General features: G+C 36.4%; 1 protein-coding gene across 5 annotated transcripts in view; it reads left to right on the top strand.

The window, feature by feature from the left end:
• Positions 1-19,141, top strand: part of DIDO1 (death inducer-obliterator 1) — a 66,419-nt gene that overhangs the window by 8,320 nt on the left and 38,958 nt on the right. For 2 of the 5 annotated variants that reach the window (XM_060771972.2, XM_060771971.2), the window contains exons 1-7: positions 4,300-4,487; positions 5,585-5,789; positions 8,411-8,509; positions 9,647-10,523; positions 11,784-12,102; positions 15,281-15,478; positions 17,426-17,651. In XM_060771972.2, the coding sequence (XP_060627955.2) occupies positions 4,320-4,487; positions 5,585-5,789; positions 8,411-8,509; positions 9,647-10,523; positions 11,784-12,102; positions 15,281-15,478; positions 17,426-17,651 (2,092 nt within the window). In that variant the 5' untranslated portion in view covers positions 4,300-4,319. Of the gene's footprint in view, positions 1-4,299; positions 4,488-5,584; positions 5,790-8,410; positions 8,510-9,646; positions 10,524-11,783; positions 12,103-15,280; positions 15,479-17,425; positions 17,652-19,141 lie in introns of those variants that run through there. The other 3 variants (XM_060771967.2, XM_060771968.2, XM_060771966.2) reach the window with 2 other exon arrangements.

Genomic DNA, 19,141 nt, shown 5'->3' with positions numbered 1-19,141 from the left:
TCTTGGGAGAGTTCGGAAACTAAAGCCAACATTAAATTTTCTAATTTTTGTAGTTGTTGTAAAGTGGAAAATGTTTTCCAAAGCTTTCTGTAGTATTTGAATTTTTCTATAAACTACTATATTTCAGAAATAGATGGATGCAGTACTTGTTTACTTCCTTGCCCCACTGTCAGTAAACACTTTTATGCACAATTTTGGCTTCTAGCAACTGCCAGCAGCATTCTCCATCACTGCTCCTTCTCTCTCTCAGTAGCATCTTCAGTAACACTGTCCTCTGGTCCAGCTCCATGTTAAATTACAGAAAGAGCTCAGTCTGTACAAATCCAAAGTGAAGTCCCAATGCTCTTTCTAACTCGTGTATGGACACGTGTTTCAGTATTGCAACAGTCACCACTACACTTCCGAGCTTGGCTCTCATAATGGTAATGGGTTTTTTGCTGATTTCTTGTCGTACAGCCATGAAGTCAGAGTTCTGGTTTTAACACCAAGGCCAACTGAGAGTTAAAACATGGTTAGTTGTTAAACTAATGCTAGCTTATGCTAATATTAAACTTATGCTGTTTATTAAAAGGCTGTTGTGTCTAATCATTTTATTGGCATTTGTACATTGCCAACTTTTAGATTGTATTAATGCTTTGACATTTTAGACTGCCTAAACAGCTGTACTTCACATTTTAGACTGCTTAAGATGTACTTTAAATTGTTATTGCTTGACATCTTATGTGAAGTGGTATATACAGTATACATTTTTAAATGTTGGTGTTGGACACCTAGTATTGGGAATTCCTTTTGTGCGTTATGAAACATAGCAGATTACATTACTCCTTGCTAAACACAAAACCTGTCTTTCTAAATGACACATGTATCTACCTGTGGTTGTCAGAGGCGTAGATATTACAAGTGTTTGTGATATATTTGTGTAAAAAACCTAAGACAAATTCCTCAAGAGTTTGATGTAGCATTATTGACTGCCATGATATCTTAGTGTGAAATCGTCTTTAAAAATTGCATTTCAGAGCAGTTTGTGTAATCTACTAATTTAATATGACGTTTTAGCCTATCAGCTCATTCCTTTGTTACACTAACAATGTTTATGTTGATTAATGTCTATAATTTCCAAGCAGGTGTCATTTTTCTGATCAAAAATACATTACTTCAGGGTAAGCAATGGGAAATAAATATCCGTCTTCACTTGATGCCTTTTATTTTTTCTGTTTATCTCACCATCAGTTCCCCTTTCTGTTTTGCTTGGTGGGTTTTTCATTTCTGGTGTAGCAGCTCTCAGTACCATGCAACATTGGTAATCTTTTAACCTTTCTGCTCAGACAAATTGAGTTTTCTGTGTTCACAAGTCATATTTATCAAAATTTGTGGAGTACACCTGGTAAACATTTGATAGCTTTTCCGATTAGAAAAACTCTGAAATGTTTGCCGATCTCTGGGTTATAAAATTAGTTCTTTACGAGGGTCAGGTCTTTGATGTGAGAGACCAACACTGGCCAAATACAGAGGTTTTTGTTCTTGATGTATTAGCTAGTGTTATTGTAGGTGAAAATTTATAGCCTATGATTTTGGCATTTCTTTATAAGTTTGGAAACCTTCTTTAATCCTTCTCCACTATGTGATCTTCAAAGGTACAAACTGGTTATAGTGGCAATACATTTTATAATATGCTGCTTAGCTTTGACAAGTACATACATTTTCTTACTTTCAAAATTAATTTTGAAGTGAAAACCAGATTCCAGAAAGTTCTAGTTCAGTCAGCCATTTTTCCAAACAGTTGATGCCTGTTTCTTTTAGGTACAGTGAAACCTTAAAACAGAGGTGTTTGTGGATGTTTTGCTTGGAGACTTTGTATAGAAAACAAATATTAATGACTCTGCCTGTGTTGAAATTCATTTTACAATGTATCCTATTGTATTCATGTCCAGAAAGAAGGAAAAGGTGGAAATTACAAATAGAAAGCGGGTATCAATTATTTGGCCTTTCATGATATTTGTAGATCATTATTACTCTAAGGATTTTTTTTATTATTCCTTGACATCTGCATTGGATGGGCAGAACTAATAAAATCCTGATTTCATGTAGTGCATATGGGTCTGAATCCCTAATGCCACATTTTGGTATGTACAACAAGGTGTCTTTTACAGTCTAAATGTTAGTTTTGAGTAGATCACATCTTCCATACTATCCGTGTGGAAATCCCAGAGGATTTATATACATCATGTGCAATAAACAGGGGCCTTTTGCTTCTAATGCATAATTAAGCACACTTGTGCACAATTCTTAAGATGCTAGCTGGTAAGGTAATAAATAAGCTCAAGTCGCAAAAAGAAATGAAACTATTTCACACTGATTAAAATGTTTCTAATGTTGACTTATATAAATTAAAGTTGATTTGTGATGTGGTTGAAGTGTTAAACATAAATCATGTTTAGGTATCCTTTAAGCTTGCATTGTGTTGGAAAGAGCCTGGGGTTGGTTCACCAGATTTGGCATTTTAACGTAATAATTTTGTATGCAAATTGAATTATTTAGGAATTGGAGGTTTGTGCGGTTTCCATCTACATAATGAGAACACTGCTGTCACTAGGATGTCTGCATCCATCAGATTAAATTGCCTTCTCTACTTAGATATATACTGATGGATATAATTAGTGCACCTTATAGTCTTGCCTTCATGCTAGCTAGCACCCACAGATTAATATTTTCCAGTCACAGAAGGGTTAATTTTCTCTCCTAGATACCTCTAAAACTCATTTTTAAATAGCCCTCCATCCAAACATTGCTTCCCCTCAGAAGCAGAATGGAGGTCCTGCTGTTTCTGTTTTTTTGTTTGTTTCTGTATTTTGGCACTTTTGGTAGCACATGTGCCCCCCTTTGAGATTATAGGACCATTGCCCTACTACTTTAAAGCTAGAATGTGCAGTATGTTACTTTTCAGATATTACCGATTGTGATTTGTATTAGAGCTAACCAGCATAGCAAGTTTGATAGGTGTTAAAGTTGAATAACTAGAAGAGCCACATAGTGCTGAAGTTTTGATCCTAGCTCACCTGATTTCACAAATAAGATTTATTTGGAAACAGACATGAGGATCAAACATGTCTGTTTCTGCTTGTATAACATTGTCACTTTTATGTTCATATTTCCATGGAGATGCCACTGTTAAAGGTTTTGACCACATATCTTTTTAAGTCACAGAAGGGTTTAAAGTTTTAGAAACAATTTCAGTATTTAGAGCATTAACCTTTTTTGCTATCTAGTAAAATAAATATAACTTTTTTTATAATCTAAAGATTTGTGGTGCCTTTTAAAATATAAACAGCAATGTATGTATATCCAGTATAGTCCTTTGCAGTATTCTAACTGGCTTTGATCGAAGTTTTACCCTTATTGCAAATAATTATTTTGCACTGTTCTTTGGGGGTGATATTATTTGATATTATTTGGGAGTAAAGTACTGTAGAGAACAAGTGTGGTCTAGTGATCTAAGCACTGAAATACAACTCTAGAGACCAGGGTTTAATTCCCCAGTCAGAGAAAGCCATTGAGTGACCTTGTACAAATTGTATTCTTTCACCTTCGGAGAACTCTTTCAGGGGGGTGGGGGCTTTCTGAACAAATCTTGCCAAGAAAACCCTGATATAGGTTCACTTTTGGATCCTAATAAATCAGAAGCACCTCGAGAGCACACAACTATATCACCATGGAAAACCGAAGGCATTCTGATTGTTATTGTACACTTTAAAATTATGTGGTCATGGTTCAGACATAGATTCCAGGGCTTTAATGTTCCAGTTAAGTTTTCCTCGTACCTTCAGCATTAGAGGCACATGGAAAAGCATTGCTGGGAATGTGGATGTCTCTTAACATCATTGAACACACTGTATTGTTCTTGACAATATGTTGCTTAATGAACAGAAACATCTACATCTTCTTTCCCTCCAGTGGTTTTTGTGTACTTTTTTTGCTCTTCCTTTAATGGGCCACATTGTGAAAAGGGGGGTGGTTCTGGGTAATGTATAACATGTACCATCTTGTTCCAGGGTAGAGTAAAATGAGCCTCCCTTTCAGTGCAGTGGCCAATATCTATCTAAGAAATTAAATTATAGAAAAACGTGTATGCACCCTGGATAAATGGTCAGAATTTCTCTATCTAGCTGATGGTACATGATTATGTTTTAATATCTTTTGTGTAGACAGATGAAAATCCTAATTCAGGGTTTTTATTCTTAGATGTAAAGAGTATCTTTTAAATATTTGGATATGATTAGCTATTTTTTCCCTCTTCCTTCTGGCAGATCTTTTAAAATTGCATGATGTGTGATGAGTTGGAGATTCTTAACAGGGAGATTGAGAAATTATTACAAAGCAGCATCATGGAAGAAACCTCCTTAAACTCAGAATCCCTTCAGCCATCAAGCTCTGATTCCTGGGATGTAGCTTCTGCTTCAGGCAGTAAAGCACAAGGCAGTTTAGTGAAGGTATCCAGTACTTTAGAATTACAGGATTCATAGGACTTCACTGTCTTTTCATTATTAGGGTTTTTTCTGTATAATGTTTAGAAAGCTTTCCAGGGGACATCAAATGAAATGCTTAATTTTAGTTTTGCTGTCATATGTGACTTAAAGAAAATTATTTTGACCATCCTAAAATAATTTCCTCTGAAGTTGCTGAAGAATGAATCCAGTTTTAATATACAGTTAGGCCAGTTTTAGAAAACAATAAGCTTTTTGTGCTTTGGTAAAATGTTTGTGGGTAAAAAATAAATGATAATTGGATTTTTATGCAGGTAGTTAAACTGTTAGATTTCAGTTATTGTAATAGTAAAACATTTTGTAGTAATTTTGGCAGTTTCTACCTCAGACATTAATATTTTGGGGTTTTTTTTCATAACAAATGTAATTAATGGAATGTGAAGTGTTGCCCCTTTAAATATAACAATAGAATCTTCAGGATTTGGTGGTTGAGTTTTTTCAGTTGAGAACGCAGGTTAGTGAAGAGGAGAATACTCAGGAGGTTGACAGAAGCAGTACTGAGAAGTAAGGCATCCAACCAATTTAAAATGAGATAATATTATTCTCCATATTAAAGGTCTTCTTAAAAGCTTTAAGAATATATAACATAATTTCATAATTACTAACAAAATAGAAACATCTTGTTTTTGTGATAGGAATTGATGTATTAGTTTTCATGTAGGATATTTTTGTTTTGTAAATATTTGTTCTGTTCCTTATATAAGACTCACTTAGGAAATTGAAGTGAAGGGCAAAGGACTGAAAGCTAATTATCTTGAGATGTTTTTGTTGTAAAGAAATATGTGTGTTCTCTTTCTTCCCATCTGTAAAACACCATTAAAGAGACAGAACCTGAAAGTTCCTAGGTTTAACATGTGTAATTAGTTAATGTCTAATGAGCCCTGCATTATGTATAATGCAATTGTATGCCTTAAAATGATTTAAGAATACTGTGATGGGACTCTTAGTAATTTAGTTTATTGGTTTGAACCAGAACCCCTTGGCTTAGCTAGTTAAGATATGCTCTAAGAGAACAAAGATATAAATACATTTTCTTGTAACAGGTAGCCACATCAAGTGGAGTATTGCTGGTTTCTGAGTCTTCGAGAGGCCATCACCATGAATGTTGTGATTCTGGCTTCAGCACAACAGCCTATGCTGTAGGGATTATGCTGAGTGATTCTGATTTACTTCAGCCCTTCAGTGAGTCTTCTTTTGGTTTAAAACAGCTGTCAGAAAAAATCCTGACAACCTCTAATCCCATGTCAGGTAAAAGCACTTATAGTATATTGGACGTTCTTCGGTGTCTTTAGCCTTTTTAAAAAAAAACAAAAAACCTGGGATTCATATTTTGTACTCTTAAACATTTTTACCTTTGAAAGATAAACAGTTACATCAAGGGGATATTTGAATCCCCTTTTAATCTGAAATTTTATTGTAATATTTAAAGAGATTTTTAAATCACAGAGAGAAGCTAAATCAGTAGAAAGCTCAGAGAGTTTCAAGGTCAGTAATAGGGCCACTAGAAAGGGACCAACAGACTTATCTTTAGTTTCTACTTTGCAGCAGGCTCATATGGGAAGAGGCAATCTCTCAAATATCTTGGCCCTGAGTCATTTAGGCTTTCTGGGTCAGCTCTAGCTTCTTTATTTAACTTTGGAAACAAAAGGGAAGCTAGTGTCGTTCTTGCAGAACTAGTGTCTACAGTGCACACCTTAACACCAATTTGACTAGTTTCAACTTCCAAACACTTTTCAAAGACAGTGCCTCATAGAGAACATTGCAGTAGAGCACCCCCAGGCTATGAACTTAATTTTCAGAAGGAACAACCCCGCCCAGAACAATCTGTGATCCCAATCCCTGATATGTGTTCCTACTCACCTGGAACACTTCCACCTTATCTGGATTAACCCTCATTCTATCCCCAACCTCCCACAAGCACTCACAGCCTCCTTGGCATCAGTTGTAAAGGAGAGATGTCATAACATCATAACATTCCAACCCCAAAACTCTGGATGACTCTCCCTGCAGCTTCATGGATATGTTGAAAGGTATAGGGGAAAGTATTGATCTTCACAGACAACAGTCCCCTAACAACAACTTAAAGGAAAGTTATCCAAGAAAGATCATAACCACTAATGCCCCTGACTCTCATATCATCCCAACAACTCAAAAGGATTCAATGGTTGATAGTATCTCATGCCACTTAAAGGTCCAGGAGGGATTGATTCCCTGTATCTGTCTCCCAGTATAGATAATTTACCAGTGCTGTTTGTGTCCCATAACCAGGCCTGAACCAGAATGGAATGGATATATATTATCAATTTCATCCACGAAAACCTGGATCTCTATTACTACCACTTTCTATAGGACCCTACTCAGAAAGGGGAGTTTAGAAACAGGCCATAGTTACATAGATTTTCAACAAAGATCTTATAGTTTCTTTTTTTGGAAAGGCTGGAACATAGCCCTCTTTCAAAGAAGCAGGTACACCCTCCACCATCCAACTGGCCAGTCCTCTTCTGGCAGTGTTAATTTGCTAGGATGGACATGAGTCTAACAGAAAATGATTGTGTGTCCCCCTCCCCCAACTTCACCAGGCAACTTGTCTACATCATGTTAAGCAACCTGAAACTAATCCATCAAAACTGAACAAGTGCATGCCTCAGTGATCTTCCCAGATTCTGCTTCAATATGGAATTCAAGTCAGAATGAATCTGAGCAGTTGTTTTTTCAAAGTATTCATCAAACTTAGCATACTGCTTTTTTTGAAGCCCCCTCCTCAGTAAAATCGAGCATGCAATAGCCCTTTTGCTACTGGGAACAGCTGTGTTGAATGAGAGTGAGCTGATGTAACAGGCAGCAAACAATACTTTCTTTACATATTTACATATTCAAGAACATGTCAGCAGTTTTCTGTTCAAAGAACAGATTAAAATGAAATTCGAATGCATTTGCTATGGTGTAAAATTACAGAAATGTGTTGTTAGGGATTCATTTTATGTAATTTTTGGTCCTAGTGTTTCAGACTCCAGTATAGACATGAGACTGATGGTGAAAACAATAGCAACAATTGTGATAGAACATGGAAGAGTTTGTTAAGCTTTTTGGGCTTGATTTTAACCCATCTAGAGAAAGTCTAGACAACTCCTGGCTGTCCAGATTGTTTTGGTTTGCAGTCACAGCTGATAGTGAAGTTGAAATGGTTGCATTCCAGCTACATTTGGAGATCCAGCGGTTGCCTGCCTGGCCCAGAAAAAGATAATACTGTGTGACTACATTCGCTCTGAGCATCATTCTTGTATTGAAAATCGTTCCTAGATGAGACACACCAGTGAATGAAGAATATACAAAATGACAAGTTAATTTTTAGGAAAAAAACAGAACTGCAGTCATGGGTAGATGGGATATTCTAGGATCTTTCTATTTCCCTATTAGATCAGTGTGAATTCTGTCAAAATCTTGGGAGAAGTATTAAACATGGAAATCTGTAATAAGTTGAAAACTACATAGTATTTTTGATTATGTTATTGAATACACTTTGTGTTTGTTCTATAACAAAGTGTGAGATGTATGTTTATTTTACTGTGTGTTTACATTAATATCTCTGGAAACTCGAAAGTGGCATTTATGGCAGTCCTCTTCTAGACTTTACCCTTGTGACAATTGAATAGGCAAGTCAAGCTGAGAGAGTAATTCATTTAGCATCATTCCATAAGTTTCATTGTACTGCCGAAAATAAAATCAGGATCCCAGTTTAGTAATCTCGCAATATGAGCTAAATAAGTAGAGAAAAACTGCCGCTGGCAAAGAAATTTTTTTTTTGCTGATAGCTAATTAAAAATCAATCAAATCTGCATTTTAATATCATTTTTATTCATTATTTTCAGAGGTGACATTTGGGAACTGTAGCATCAGTAGTATGGAAGAAGAGAATTTGGAATCTGTGGCACTGGAGTCTGAATCTAATATGGAAAGCCCATCTCGTGGTAAATTATTTTGATTAGGGATGTGAATAACTGAATAAAATGCTCATCCTCTCAATTGACAGTGTTTAGGCTATGGGTCCTGTTGCCTATGTAAGTGCTCCTCAACCTGGGGTCCCCAGATGTTTTTGGCCTACAACTCCCAGAAATTCCAGCCAGTTTACCAGCTGTTAGGATTTCTGGGAATTGATGGCTAAAAACATCTGGGGACCCCAGGTTGAAAACCACTGGCCTATGTAGTAAACACTGCATAACTCAAAGCAAACAGAGAAGATGCTAGCTGGTTTTGGTTGACCTTCCAATTTATTGAAGTTTTGATTATTCAGTAATCAATGTTAGTAGCTGCAAACCTCATTAACCACATGTTTAGTTAAACTCAATGGAGATGGAATGCTGGTTGTGATGGGGAGAAGTACAAAGTTGGTGAGAGTAGAATGGATGGTCAGTATCCTGAAAAATTCCATATGCTGTAGTCATGCTGGTAACTAATACTAATTCTGTGAGCTTAGCTACTTAGCTTTTAAGAATTGGAAAATCGTATGTTAATGTTACAGAGGGCATGTCATTGTATCTCATGTATTTTAAGGACAAGTCCTAATCCATTGATGTCAAGAATGATCATATTGCCATGCTTCTATTTGAGGTGCACTTCCCATCACCCCACACTGTTACTTCTGCTGGCTGAGGCTAATGGGATTTGTAGTCCATCAACATCTGGGGGTTATAAATTGCCATCCTCTAGTCTACACTATAGGTTACACTGTGTAATAAACCTCAAGTAAACTTCTGCTCCATGTGATTCTGCTTCACAGTTGCAGGCCTTCTGCCCCTGTTGATCTGCTTGTTGTGATGCCATGCAGCTGTCATAATCGTATAGTGTTGTGGTTATCACAGGACTAATGTGGTTTTATTTTTATTTTCTCTTTGCTCTGTGATCTTAATTTTGAAACAGTGCAAGAGACAAGCAGTTTAACTTTACAAATCTCACATTTCAAGGAAAAAGTCATAATCAGCATCATATACTCATATACTTCCCCCTACCCCCAGATGTAACTTCATGTTTGGATTGGTAGGAATTTCTGATGGTTTGTAGCTTTGCTATACAAAGCCTAATGCAATCTTTTGTTTCTTCAACATCAGCTTTGAATGACAAAGGTGAGCAAAGCAATGAGGATGAACAAAAAACCATTAAACCCACTAGTAAGGAGTTCAGGAAAACGTGGGGATTTCGGAGGACTACAATTGCGAAGCGTGAAGGCTTAGGGGATGCTGAGATGGAAATTACTGAGCAGTCATCTCCGCAGCAGCAAAACCTGGCTCTTAGGCGTAGTGGGCGACAGCCAAAACGCACTGAACGGGTGGAAGAGTTTCTTACAACAGTAAGACGCAGAGGAAGAAGGAATCTTCCTTCAGGACTTGATGACTTGAATGATCCAGCATCTTGTCATGTTACTGACATTGAAACGGCTTCTGAAGGCAGTGTAGAAAGCATATCGGATGTTAGAACTGGAACTCAGAAGAGCCGCTCTAAGGACAAGAAACGCCAGTTGTCTTATAAACTTAGAACCACTAAAGACCATGAAGATGGAGAAGGAGAGGAGGAAGATACGTCTGACAGTGATAGTGATGGGTTAACACTGAAAGAACTGCAGAACCGACTAAGGAAGAAACGTGTTGAGGAGAAACCAACAGAGTTAACTCTGAGAGACTTACAAAATCGGCTGCGGAAAAAACAGCAAGAACAAAATGCTACTGAGATAGTTGATGACCAAGGAGGCAACCAGATTAAGCATGAAGTAGGTGTCAAGCAAGAGCCAGAAGATACAGGCAATACTGAGGCTAGAGATACAGTAGGTATTCCCAAGGAAAATACAGAAGCCGTTCAGGTTAAGAAAGAAAGAAAATCTCCTGTACATACCAGTGATGAACCAGAAGAACTCAGAAAGATCAAATCGGAGTCGGACATTTATGATCCCAATACTCTCTACTGCATCTGTCAGCAGCCTCACAACAACAGGTATCTTTTATATGCAGTATTCTCAGAATATTTCCTGAAATAACTATATAGTTGTCCCTCCACATTTGCCATGTTCTCTAGAGAAATTTCTGAGTCTTCCAGCCTTATTCTGTGGTCAGCTTCCATTGGAAGTCAACCTTAGAGCCATATTGAAAGATCTAAAAATTCCTAGAAGGGTGATCTCCCAGGTAACAATTCCTCACTTTCATGGGGGTCCTGTGTTCCTTATCCCAGTAAATGTGGAGGCTGACTATATGTTAAAATATTTCGTTAGGAAGCCTGAATCTTACAGAACATACAGGTGTAAAATTATGTTGATTCATCAAACGTGTATGTAAAATGAGAATTGTACTTGCATCTTTAGCATATAGCAAATTTTGCAGAAGTTGGAAATCGTATGATGTTGAAGGAAGAATTCTTCAACATTTATATAGAACTGTTCTAGGAAACTTTTTGCTGGTTTCACATTCGCACAGAAGTAACATGATTTTAGATGCTGTGCTATTGGCATGGCAGATCAGCAGATTTATAGCTCTGCTGCTTCTGTTCTGTTTCAGTTAGTTTGTGATTAACAGTTAGTTCAAGAATTTAGAGTAGTCTACACAATGACAGAAGAAAATAGTTGTACCTTTCTGAAGTGAAAAGACAGTCATGAGACGGTTTGCTCCATGTGAGATATAGGATACAGAGATAGCAAAGAGAGAGGAAGCGAGATATTAATAACAATACTATTAATAAGAATAATATTAATAATAGTTGAATGAGAGCAGTTCATGCATCAGCAACAATCTTGGGCAAAGGCCAAGATAGTATGAAATCATATTTACTTAAATCAGTGAGTGTCTCTGTAATACAAAGGAGAGTTATAAAGTAGCTAATTGTAGTTTATTTCATGTGGTCTTCTACTATGTGATAGTACAGATTATTGGAACACGGAATAAAGGATAATGAGACTGGATTCTGATTCTATCGATGAGACGTGATGGATTTGTTATATTGATGTTTGATGTTTAATTAATTGTTTGCTATTGTTTTAAATGTCCAATGATTTTGTACTGTGTATATTGAAACCGTTGTTGTTAATCGCTCTGAGTCGCCTAAGGGCTGAGAAGAGTGGTATACAAATGAAGTAAATAAATAAATAAGTAAGTACAGTGGGATCTAATTATTGTGTAAACTTTAGATTGCCATCACATGCTGTAAGTACTATACTTGTTTTCATATACTTTACTGACATAGTTTTGCTTACACTTCTTCTAGGTTTATGATCTGTTGTGATAGATGTGAAGAATGGTTTCATGGGAACTGTGTAGGGATTTCAGAGGCTCGTGGGCGACTGTTGGAAAGGAATGGAGAGGACTATATATGTCCAAATTGCACCATTCTACTGGTGCAGGATGAAGCAGTTGCAGAAACAGGGCATCAAGAAACTGCTCTGGGACATACAGCAAGTGATGGCACAGAGCTTACAAGCATTGGAACTGTTGAACAAAAGTCCATTGAGGACCAAGGAATCAAGGGCCGGATTGAAAAGGCTGCAAATCCAAGTGGAAAGAAAAAACTCAAAATATTTCAACCAGTGAGTATGCAAACTATTCAAATTAAAAAAAATTATCTGTGTTTCAAAAGATTCTGGTACACAATCTAATTTCTCTGGGATATGGCATGTTCATATTTGCATAGTTGGTGTATTAGATCCACCTTTTTGAAAATACGTTAATTAAATACTGTAACCCATTATACTGTGAACCAGAAATGTTGCACGCTCGTTTGAGGTTTTAAAATAAATGTTGAATGGCTGTCAGTTTAGGGAAGTTTTGTTATTGATTCCTGCATTAGAAGAGGGTGGACATTGGTGCCACGATTCTATGATATTCTCTTCTAAAAGGTGTAAACCTTTCAGAAAAGGAAATTAAGGAAGTTTTAAATGCAATTATTACAACCTTAATTGTATTTGCATCTTTGCCTGTCATTCGGTCTTCATTCTTTTCTAGCTGTATTTGCTTGAACTTTGTTTTGATACTCCTTTCTGTATAGTATTAAAGTGTTACTACATTTTTTAATTTAATATTTATCTTTCTTATTCCCTTTGTTCGTTTTGTTCTTGTTCTTCTGAAAATGATTTCTTCACAAATGAGCCTTTTAATTAGGGATGATTAAAATGAATTAAATATAATATCTAAAGGATTAAATTCGATTGATATATCAAAAATTACTTAAAACAGTTTGTTTTTTAAAGAATACTCAAATATATAATGATTAATATTTAACTGATGAGTCTTATTCTCCAGTTGCATCTTGTCTTCCCTTCCCTCTGTTTTTTCAGTTTTTCTCAGTGTCACCTTTTTCTGATTGCAGAGAAAAAGCAGGGCAATAAATACAGAATTTGGGGATATGTATTCCCAAAATTCTGTTACCCAATTTTTTAAAAAATACTATTATTTTAATCATGGTGTAAAGTTTATATGGCTTAAATCACAAGGACCCTCATTAGCCGTAGGTTCCACATGTTGACTTGGTTTAAATTGCCTATTTTTAATAAACTATATTTAAAAAGTGAAATATTTAGACATCAAAATACATGGGCACGCTTCATTGGTGCTTGTTGTTAATTCTGGTTTAAAAACCTGCTTGTTGAGTGTGATTTTAGATTTTTTTTTTTATTTCTCGCATTTCTATCCTGTCCTTGTCAACCCCCGAAGGGGGACTCAGGACGGCTTACAATGGGCCCCATTCCCAAGCCATTACATAACAAACTGCAGTTCAAAATGCAGTTTTATATTTCCACCCCCAGTGGTATTGTGGCTGTTGCCCACTATCACCATCACTACCCAAAAACTGCTTCGGTTTCCCAGCTCTCTGAGAAGAAATTCACAGCATAAATGGAAGGGAAAGAGGCATCCAAGAGATTTGACTAAGTCCAGTTCTGAAAGAATTCATGGAATGTAGCAGATGTGCATCATTGCTCAATAGCCATAAGTGCTAGAATCTGGATTCAGATACTACGTCCTTCTAGCTGAGTATAGACAAACTAGGAGATTCACTTTTTAAAAAGGTTGTAACATTAAATTTGAAGTATAGTCAGCTAATGAAGAGGGAGGAAAAAAGAAGACACAAAAGGCAGCATCAAGGGCATAGCAGAAATATTTGAAAGAAAATACTTTTGTTTACTCTTAGAACCACATTCTCAGATTTAAGTTGATATGTGCATCCAAAACTATATTAATGCAAAACATGAAATAATATGTGTAGGAAGTAAACTGAGAAGCTGCTTACAATCTAGTTGCTGAATTGAGCTCCCCTGATCACTTCCTACCATCAGGAGGTAATAGCAGAATTCAAATCTTATTATATGCTGATAATATCGTCCTCCTGTCTACACAAATATGACAGGATTCTCTTGAGGACACTAGTTGAGAAGTTGAGGATTAATCATTCTAAAACCAAAGTGATTGTATTTTCCAAAAGGAAGCAAATACATACATGGCAACTGGATGGCCACCTAGTAGAACAGTGTCACAGCTCTAAATACCTGGGCATACACTTCTCATATAATGATAACTGGAAGAGTCATATAGAAGCCGCCAAACTATCCTCCTGGAGGTCAGCAAAATAAATTCTAGCCTTTGGGAAAACAAAGGGGGGTTCCTTGTTATGTCCCACAATTAAGATTTTTGCTGCTAAAATTCTACCACAATTGTTATACGGAGTGGAAATATTGGGAGAGGGTAACACAAAGCAGGTTGAATCTATTCAGAAAAAGTTTGTAAGAGCTATTTTAGTCATTCTTCCCGGGACACCACCTGCCTTGTTAAGGCTTGAATTGGATCTTCTCTCACTTAAGGCCGGAATGCATAAGCTTAACATTTTATATGGGAAGAAACTTCTGAAAATGGAGGATGAGAGTATAACAAAACAATGCTTGGTGGAGCAAAGTCTTTGAGATGATGCAACTGACAACTTGAGGACTAGTAAACAGCAAGGTTTCACCACTTGGTATCCTCTGTTAAAGAGTGACCAATATTTTCAACAATATCTTCAAGACTTAACATCTGTAGCCCTTAGAAAAGCATTCCAAACAATGTCATCAGGCTGGCTAGAAGGAAGATATAGAGGGATCCCTCATGCCCAATCACTTTGTATTTGTGAGTCGGAGGGAAAAGAGGATTTAATACACTATCTATTACATTGCCATTTGTATAATGACCCTAGAAACAATATTCTGGGAGCCTTTTTAGAAGAAAGGGCAGTATGGCAACAGCAGTTATTTGTTACTTGTTAACAAATTATTCCAAAAATATAACAATATAACAAAAATATAACAGTCACAGCCCAAAAAATCCGAGCTAAATTAGAATTGCCCACAGTGGAGACTTGAAATGGAAATGGAGATTGTGTGGGATAATACAAATCAGACATTTGTTGTTGTTATTGTTATGCCACTGCTACTATAATTTTAAAGAGCCAGTATATGGATTAAGTTTTAATGTTTATATTGGAAAGTGCTTATTGGCCTATGGCTGTTACAATAAACAATTCATTCATTCTAAAGAAAGGAAAGCTACTTCATGGGTGAAGTGCTTTCATGAGTAACTTTCAAAGGAGGGGGTGCTTAGAAGCTAGCAGTGTGTTAAGAGAAACAAAATTGGATCTGTTTAGTAGATGTCAGATGACCATGTAAGAATGTATTACAGCATTGAAACTTTTGTGTTGTTACAGAATGTAAGCATTTTCCCATTTGTTGCACTATTTTCCAGGTACCTGAAGAACCTGAAGCCTCCAGTTGTATTGGCCCAGGGTGCTCCAGGGTGGCTCAGTCAGGTTCTGTGTATTGCAGTCATGAGTGTATTCTGAAACATGCTGCAGCTACTATGAAATTTCTTAGTGAAGGCAAAGAACAAAAACCAAAAGAGAAGACCAAACTAAAAACTGTTGCCGTAAAACCTCAGCCTCTGGTAAGTCAAGAGTTGGATTTTAAATAGCCCCTTTCATGGACAAGTGTTTTCCACTAGGATTAGAGGTGGTTGTCTATTTGAATTGAAATAGAAAAGGCTATTTACATGATCAAGTATATTATACATCAAATTGTTCTGCAAGGTACTGGGTAGATTCATTGATTTTAACTAAGTTTACGGTTTGATGTAATGATAGCCACCTTCAAACAGTAAGGATTCAAAAGCTCCAGACAAACATCAAGGCTTTACCTTATAATGTTAAGAAAATATAATCAGTGCATCACAGGCACATACAAGACCATACTTGGCGATTAGCATGCCACATCAAGCTTATATAATTTTTATAATGTGCCTCTGGCATACAAAGTGTATACTTAAGACATTGCTATGGTCAATAGAGAACACAGGTAATCAAATAACACCTACAACAGTATCTGCGAAAAAAATCCAATTTAGATTCAGATATGCTTTGCAATTTGTTAGTTGAACTGAAGATTTCACCAGACTCCGTTACAGCAATAGAATAAAAGTAGAATGAACCTATAGATGATTTGCGTACCTCTAAACACTTCTCATTTTTTTCACTAATGACATTCTTGAGTTATATAAGAATACCTAATACCAATTTAGATTGTCTAATTCTTAGTTAAACAGAAGTGATAAAAATCAGATCAAGATCTTGCATAGTCTGGTAATATCTTGCCAGATCAGCTCTGAGAAGTACATAAGCAGACTGTAAAAGTGGCAGTCCTGTCTTGTTATGTACTCTCCACCAACTGGTTTTCACAAGCATATTGTATATACTCATGTATAAGTCCAGACATTTTAATCAAAGAATTGACCCAGAAGAACTGGGAGACATATCCACAGGTAAGTGAAAATATTGTACCTTACTCTTACAAAAAGGAAGCATTCTCTTCAGTAAAGTGGCAAAAGGCAAGTGCTTAGTCCATACTAGGAGAACTTAAAAGAAACCCTGACCCCTCTGCTCTTCCCGCTGTGGTAGTGCTTCTGGCCTTTTTGAATGCCTAGACAGGGACATAGTGGTGGTGGTAGTGATAGTTGTTTGACACTTCCTTTCAAAGGAGCACCAAGAGAACAGAGAGTTCAGTGCTCCTTTGAGTTTTCTTTCAAAATATGATAAGCTCTCGCTTTTTGCCACATTACACATAGAAAGGGGATGCTGTCAAGAGTTAATAATATATCTTAATTTCTACAAGAAAAGGACCACCCATTTCTCTGAGTAGAGTGGCATAAGGCTTTTTTTTAATGCCCCCCCCCCCCCCCCCCGGCTTATACATGAATATATATGCTTTGTGTGAAAATCATTGTTGCTAGCATCTACTTACAAGTCTGTGCTCCAAGAATATGAGAGCAGATATAATAGTATTAATCCTAACTGCAGACACTTTGAGATAGGCCAGTGCTATTCTTATATCTAAATAGGCTTCAGCAGAGAACAAGTTTGTCTCGTGGAAAGTCAAAACATTTGTCAAGTTCATTTTTATTGTACTACGGCTGCCCTGCACAACTTGGCAGTAATAAGGGACCGAAATTAAAACAGACGTAACCTTTTCAGACTGCAGATAGGTTTTTAGCACCTCACATTGGGTTTCTGAGTGGGCGCCGCCTTTCATTCGGAGCAAGCAGCAAAGTGGATTAGCTAAAATATGTGATTTCCACTCATTTTCTCATAGTGTGCTACTGTTTTGCTTCAGAATCTCGATAATCTTGTTGACTGTATAATGTATGATGTACTTGCTTCACTACACAGGTATGGTGATCTGACATAACATTTACAAAAATATATTATGGCATGTTTTGTTGTATAAGGAGATTATTGCAGTTCTCAGATAAAACACAAGAAACTGTTTTGTCCTCTAACCCTGTTCTATGATAACGATATCATTGTAATATTTAGTGATTAAAGTTCTGCTGGTTACACAGGCAGGCACCAAGCCCCTTTCCATTCAGAAGAGACCAGCTCCTGAGAAGAGAGAGAGTGCCATGAAGAAAACGGTGACGACAGCTGTTAAGACTGAAGCAAATAGTCAGGCAGTAGCTAAAGAGTCACCCCCAGAAATCAGCACACCGTCCTGGGCAAGCGATCATAATTATAATGCAGTAAAGCCAGAAAAGACTCCTGCCATTTCATCATCACTGTTGTTCAAATGTATGTATTTCACAGGGATATTCTTCTGCAGTCACTTATATTTTACTTGAATATATTTACATTTTCACTCTGTAAAATTAGGGATTTTAAGGGCTTCTTTCCTCCATCTTCAAAGATTTGCACACATACTTGTCAGGGAAACCTTCCGGGCTCATACACAATCTTAACAACTTGGGATTTATCCTAAGTTTGTGTAAGAATAGTTTTCATCCCGAAAGTTTAAACTGGTTTAATGTTTAACTTAAATTCTTGTGTAATTCATCAATAACAGCTTTTTTTAAACCAGAAGGTAGGTACAGATATATATTTATTATACACTGAATAATAATATATGTAATGTACAGAGTAATTATTGTGTTCATTCTGATTTTTGCCCCTGCATTTTGAATTAGGAATATCAGTAGTTCTAGATTTATTAATGATTTAAAAAAAATTATACTTGTACGTAAACACACATTAATATTAATTTTGAGAGAATGCTCCTTCCAAGAAAGTAATTTTGTATAGTCATGTCTAAAACAAGTTTAATTTTGGATGCTTGTTTTTTGTTAAAACAAAATCAGTAAAAGCCCAGGGCCAGGTTAGCTTTCATAAAGAAAGAACAATAGGCAAATCATCACCTTATATATTCAAGTTTCCCAGTATTTAAAGAAAAAATAAGGTCTTCTTAGCTTATAAAAGGTAAGTAGAATAATACTATGGAATCTATGATAATAATATGGCAGTATAGGATTTTGTGTTTTTCTTTCAGTCATGTTTGTTGTATTAGTAATGTTATGAGACTCAGGACAAGCAACATCTGAAAAGGACCAGTCACATGACAGTGACTTACATACTTCTGTCTTGTTTCTGATTTCTAAACTTGACTGTTGTATCTTAGATTACCACTGGAAGTTATGTTTAGTTAACCACCGAAGGAATGAAGCTCCAGAGCTTCAGGAGAATTCAACAAGTACCTTTTTCCACTTGCCTTCATTTTAGGCTTTGCCTCAATGTGCAATTGCTGATATCTCTCAAAAGTAAGTGGGTGGGAAGCAGACTTTGAACCAAAGACAAACTAAACACTTCATCTTACTTTATCAAAGAAGTCAAAAATATTTTTTCTCCTCCTGTTGTCCACATATGGCATGTTATTCATGACATTCACTCTGTGAAAGAATCAGTTACTTTGCCAGATTACAAATGATTTTCTATCTACTAATCTCAAAAGTTACTTGCAAGCCAAGTGATTACTGAGAATCCCAGAACCTGCAGATCAGTTTCTATAATTTTTTTATATAAATTATGAATTAACTAGTTCAGTAGCAAAGTGCAAAGCGTTTTCCCCTCAAGTCCTGTAATGGAAAAGTTTATATAAGTTTGGGATATTTTGGTTTTGTTCTTGCTGATGTGCTTTTGAAAGGGCATTGAATTCAGTTTACATTTAGTGAAGATTTTTCATCATCTCGAGGAGACATCCCAGCTTCCTATTAAGGTAAGTTTTGTGGTTG

Source organism: Anolis sagrei, chromosome 4, assembly GCF_037176765.1.
Source record: "Anolis sagrei isolate rAnoSag1 chromosome 4, rAnoSag1.mat, whole genome shotgun sequence".
In the NCBI taxonomy this organism is placed as follows: domain Eukaryota; kingdom Metazoa; phylum Chordata; class Lepidosauria; order Squamata; family Dactyloidae; genus Anolis; species Anolis sagrei.
Note: the sequence above shows the minus strand (reverse complement) of the source record. Positions and strands in the feature narration are given on the sequence as shown.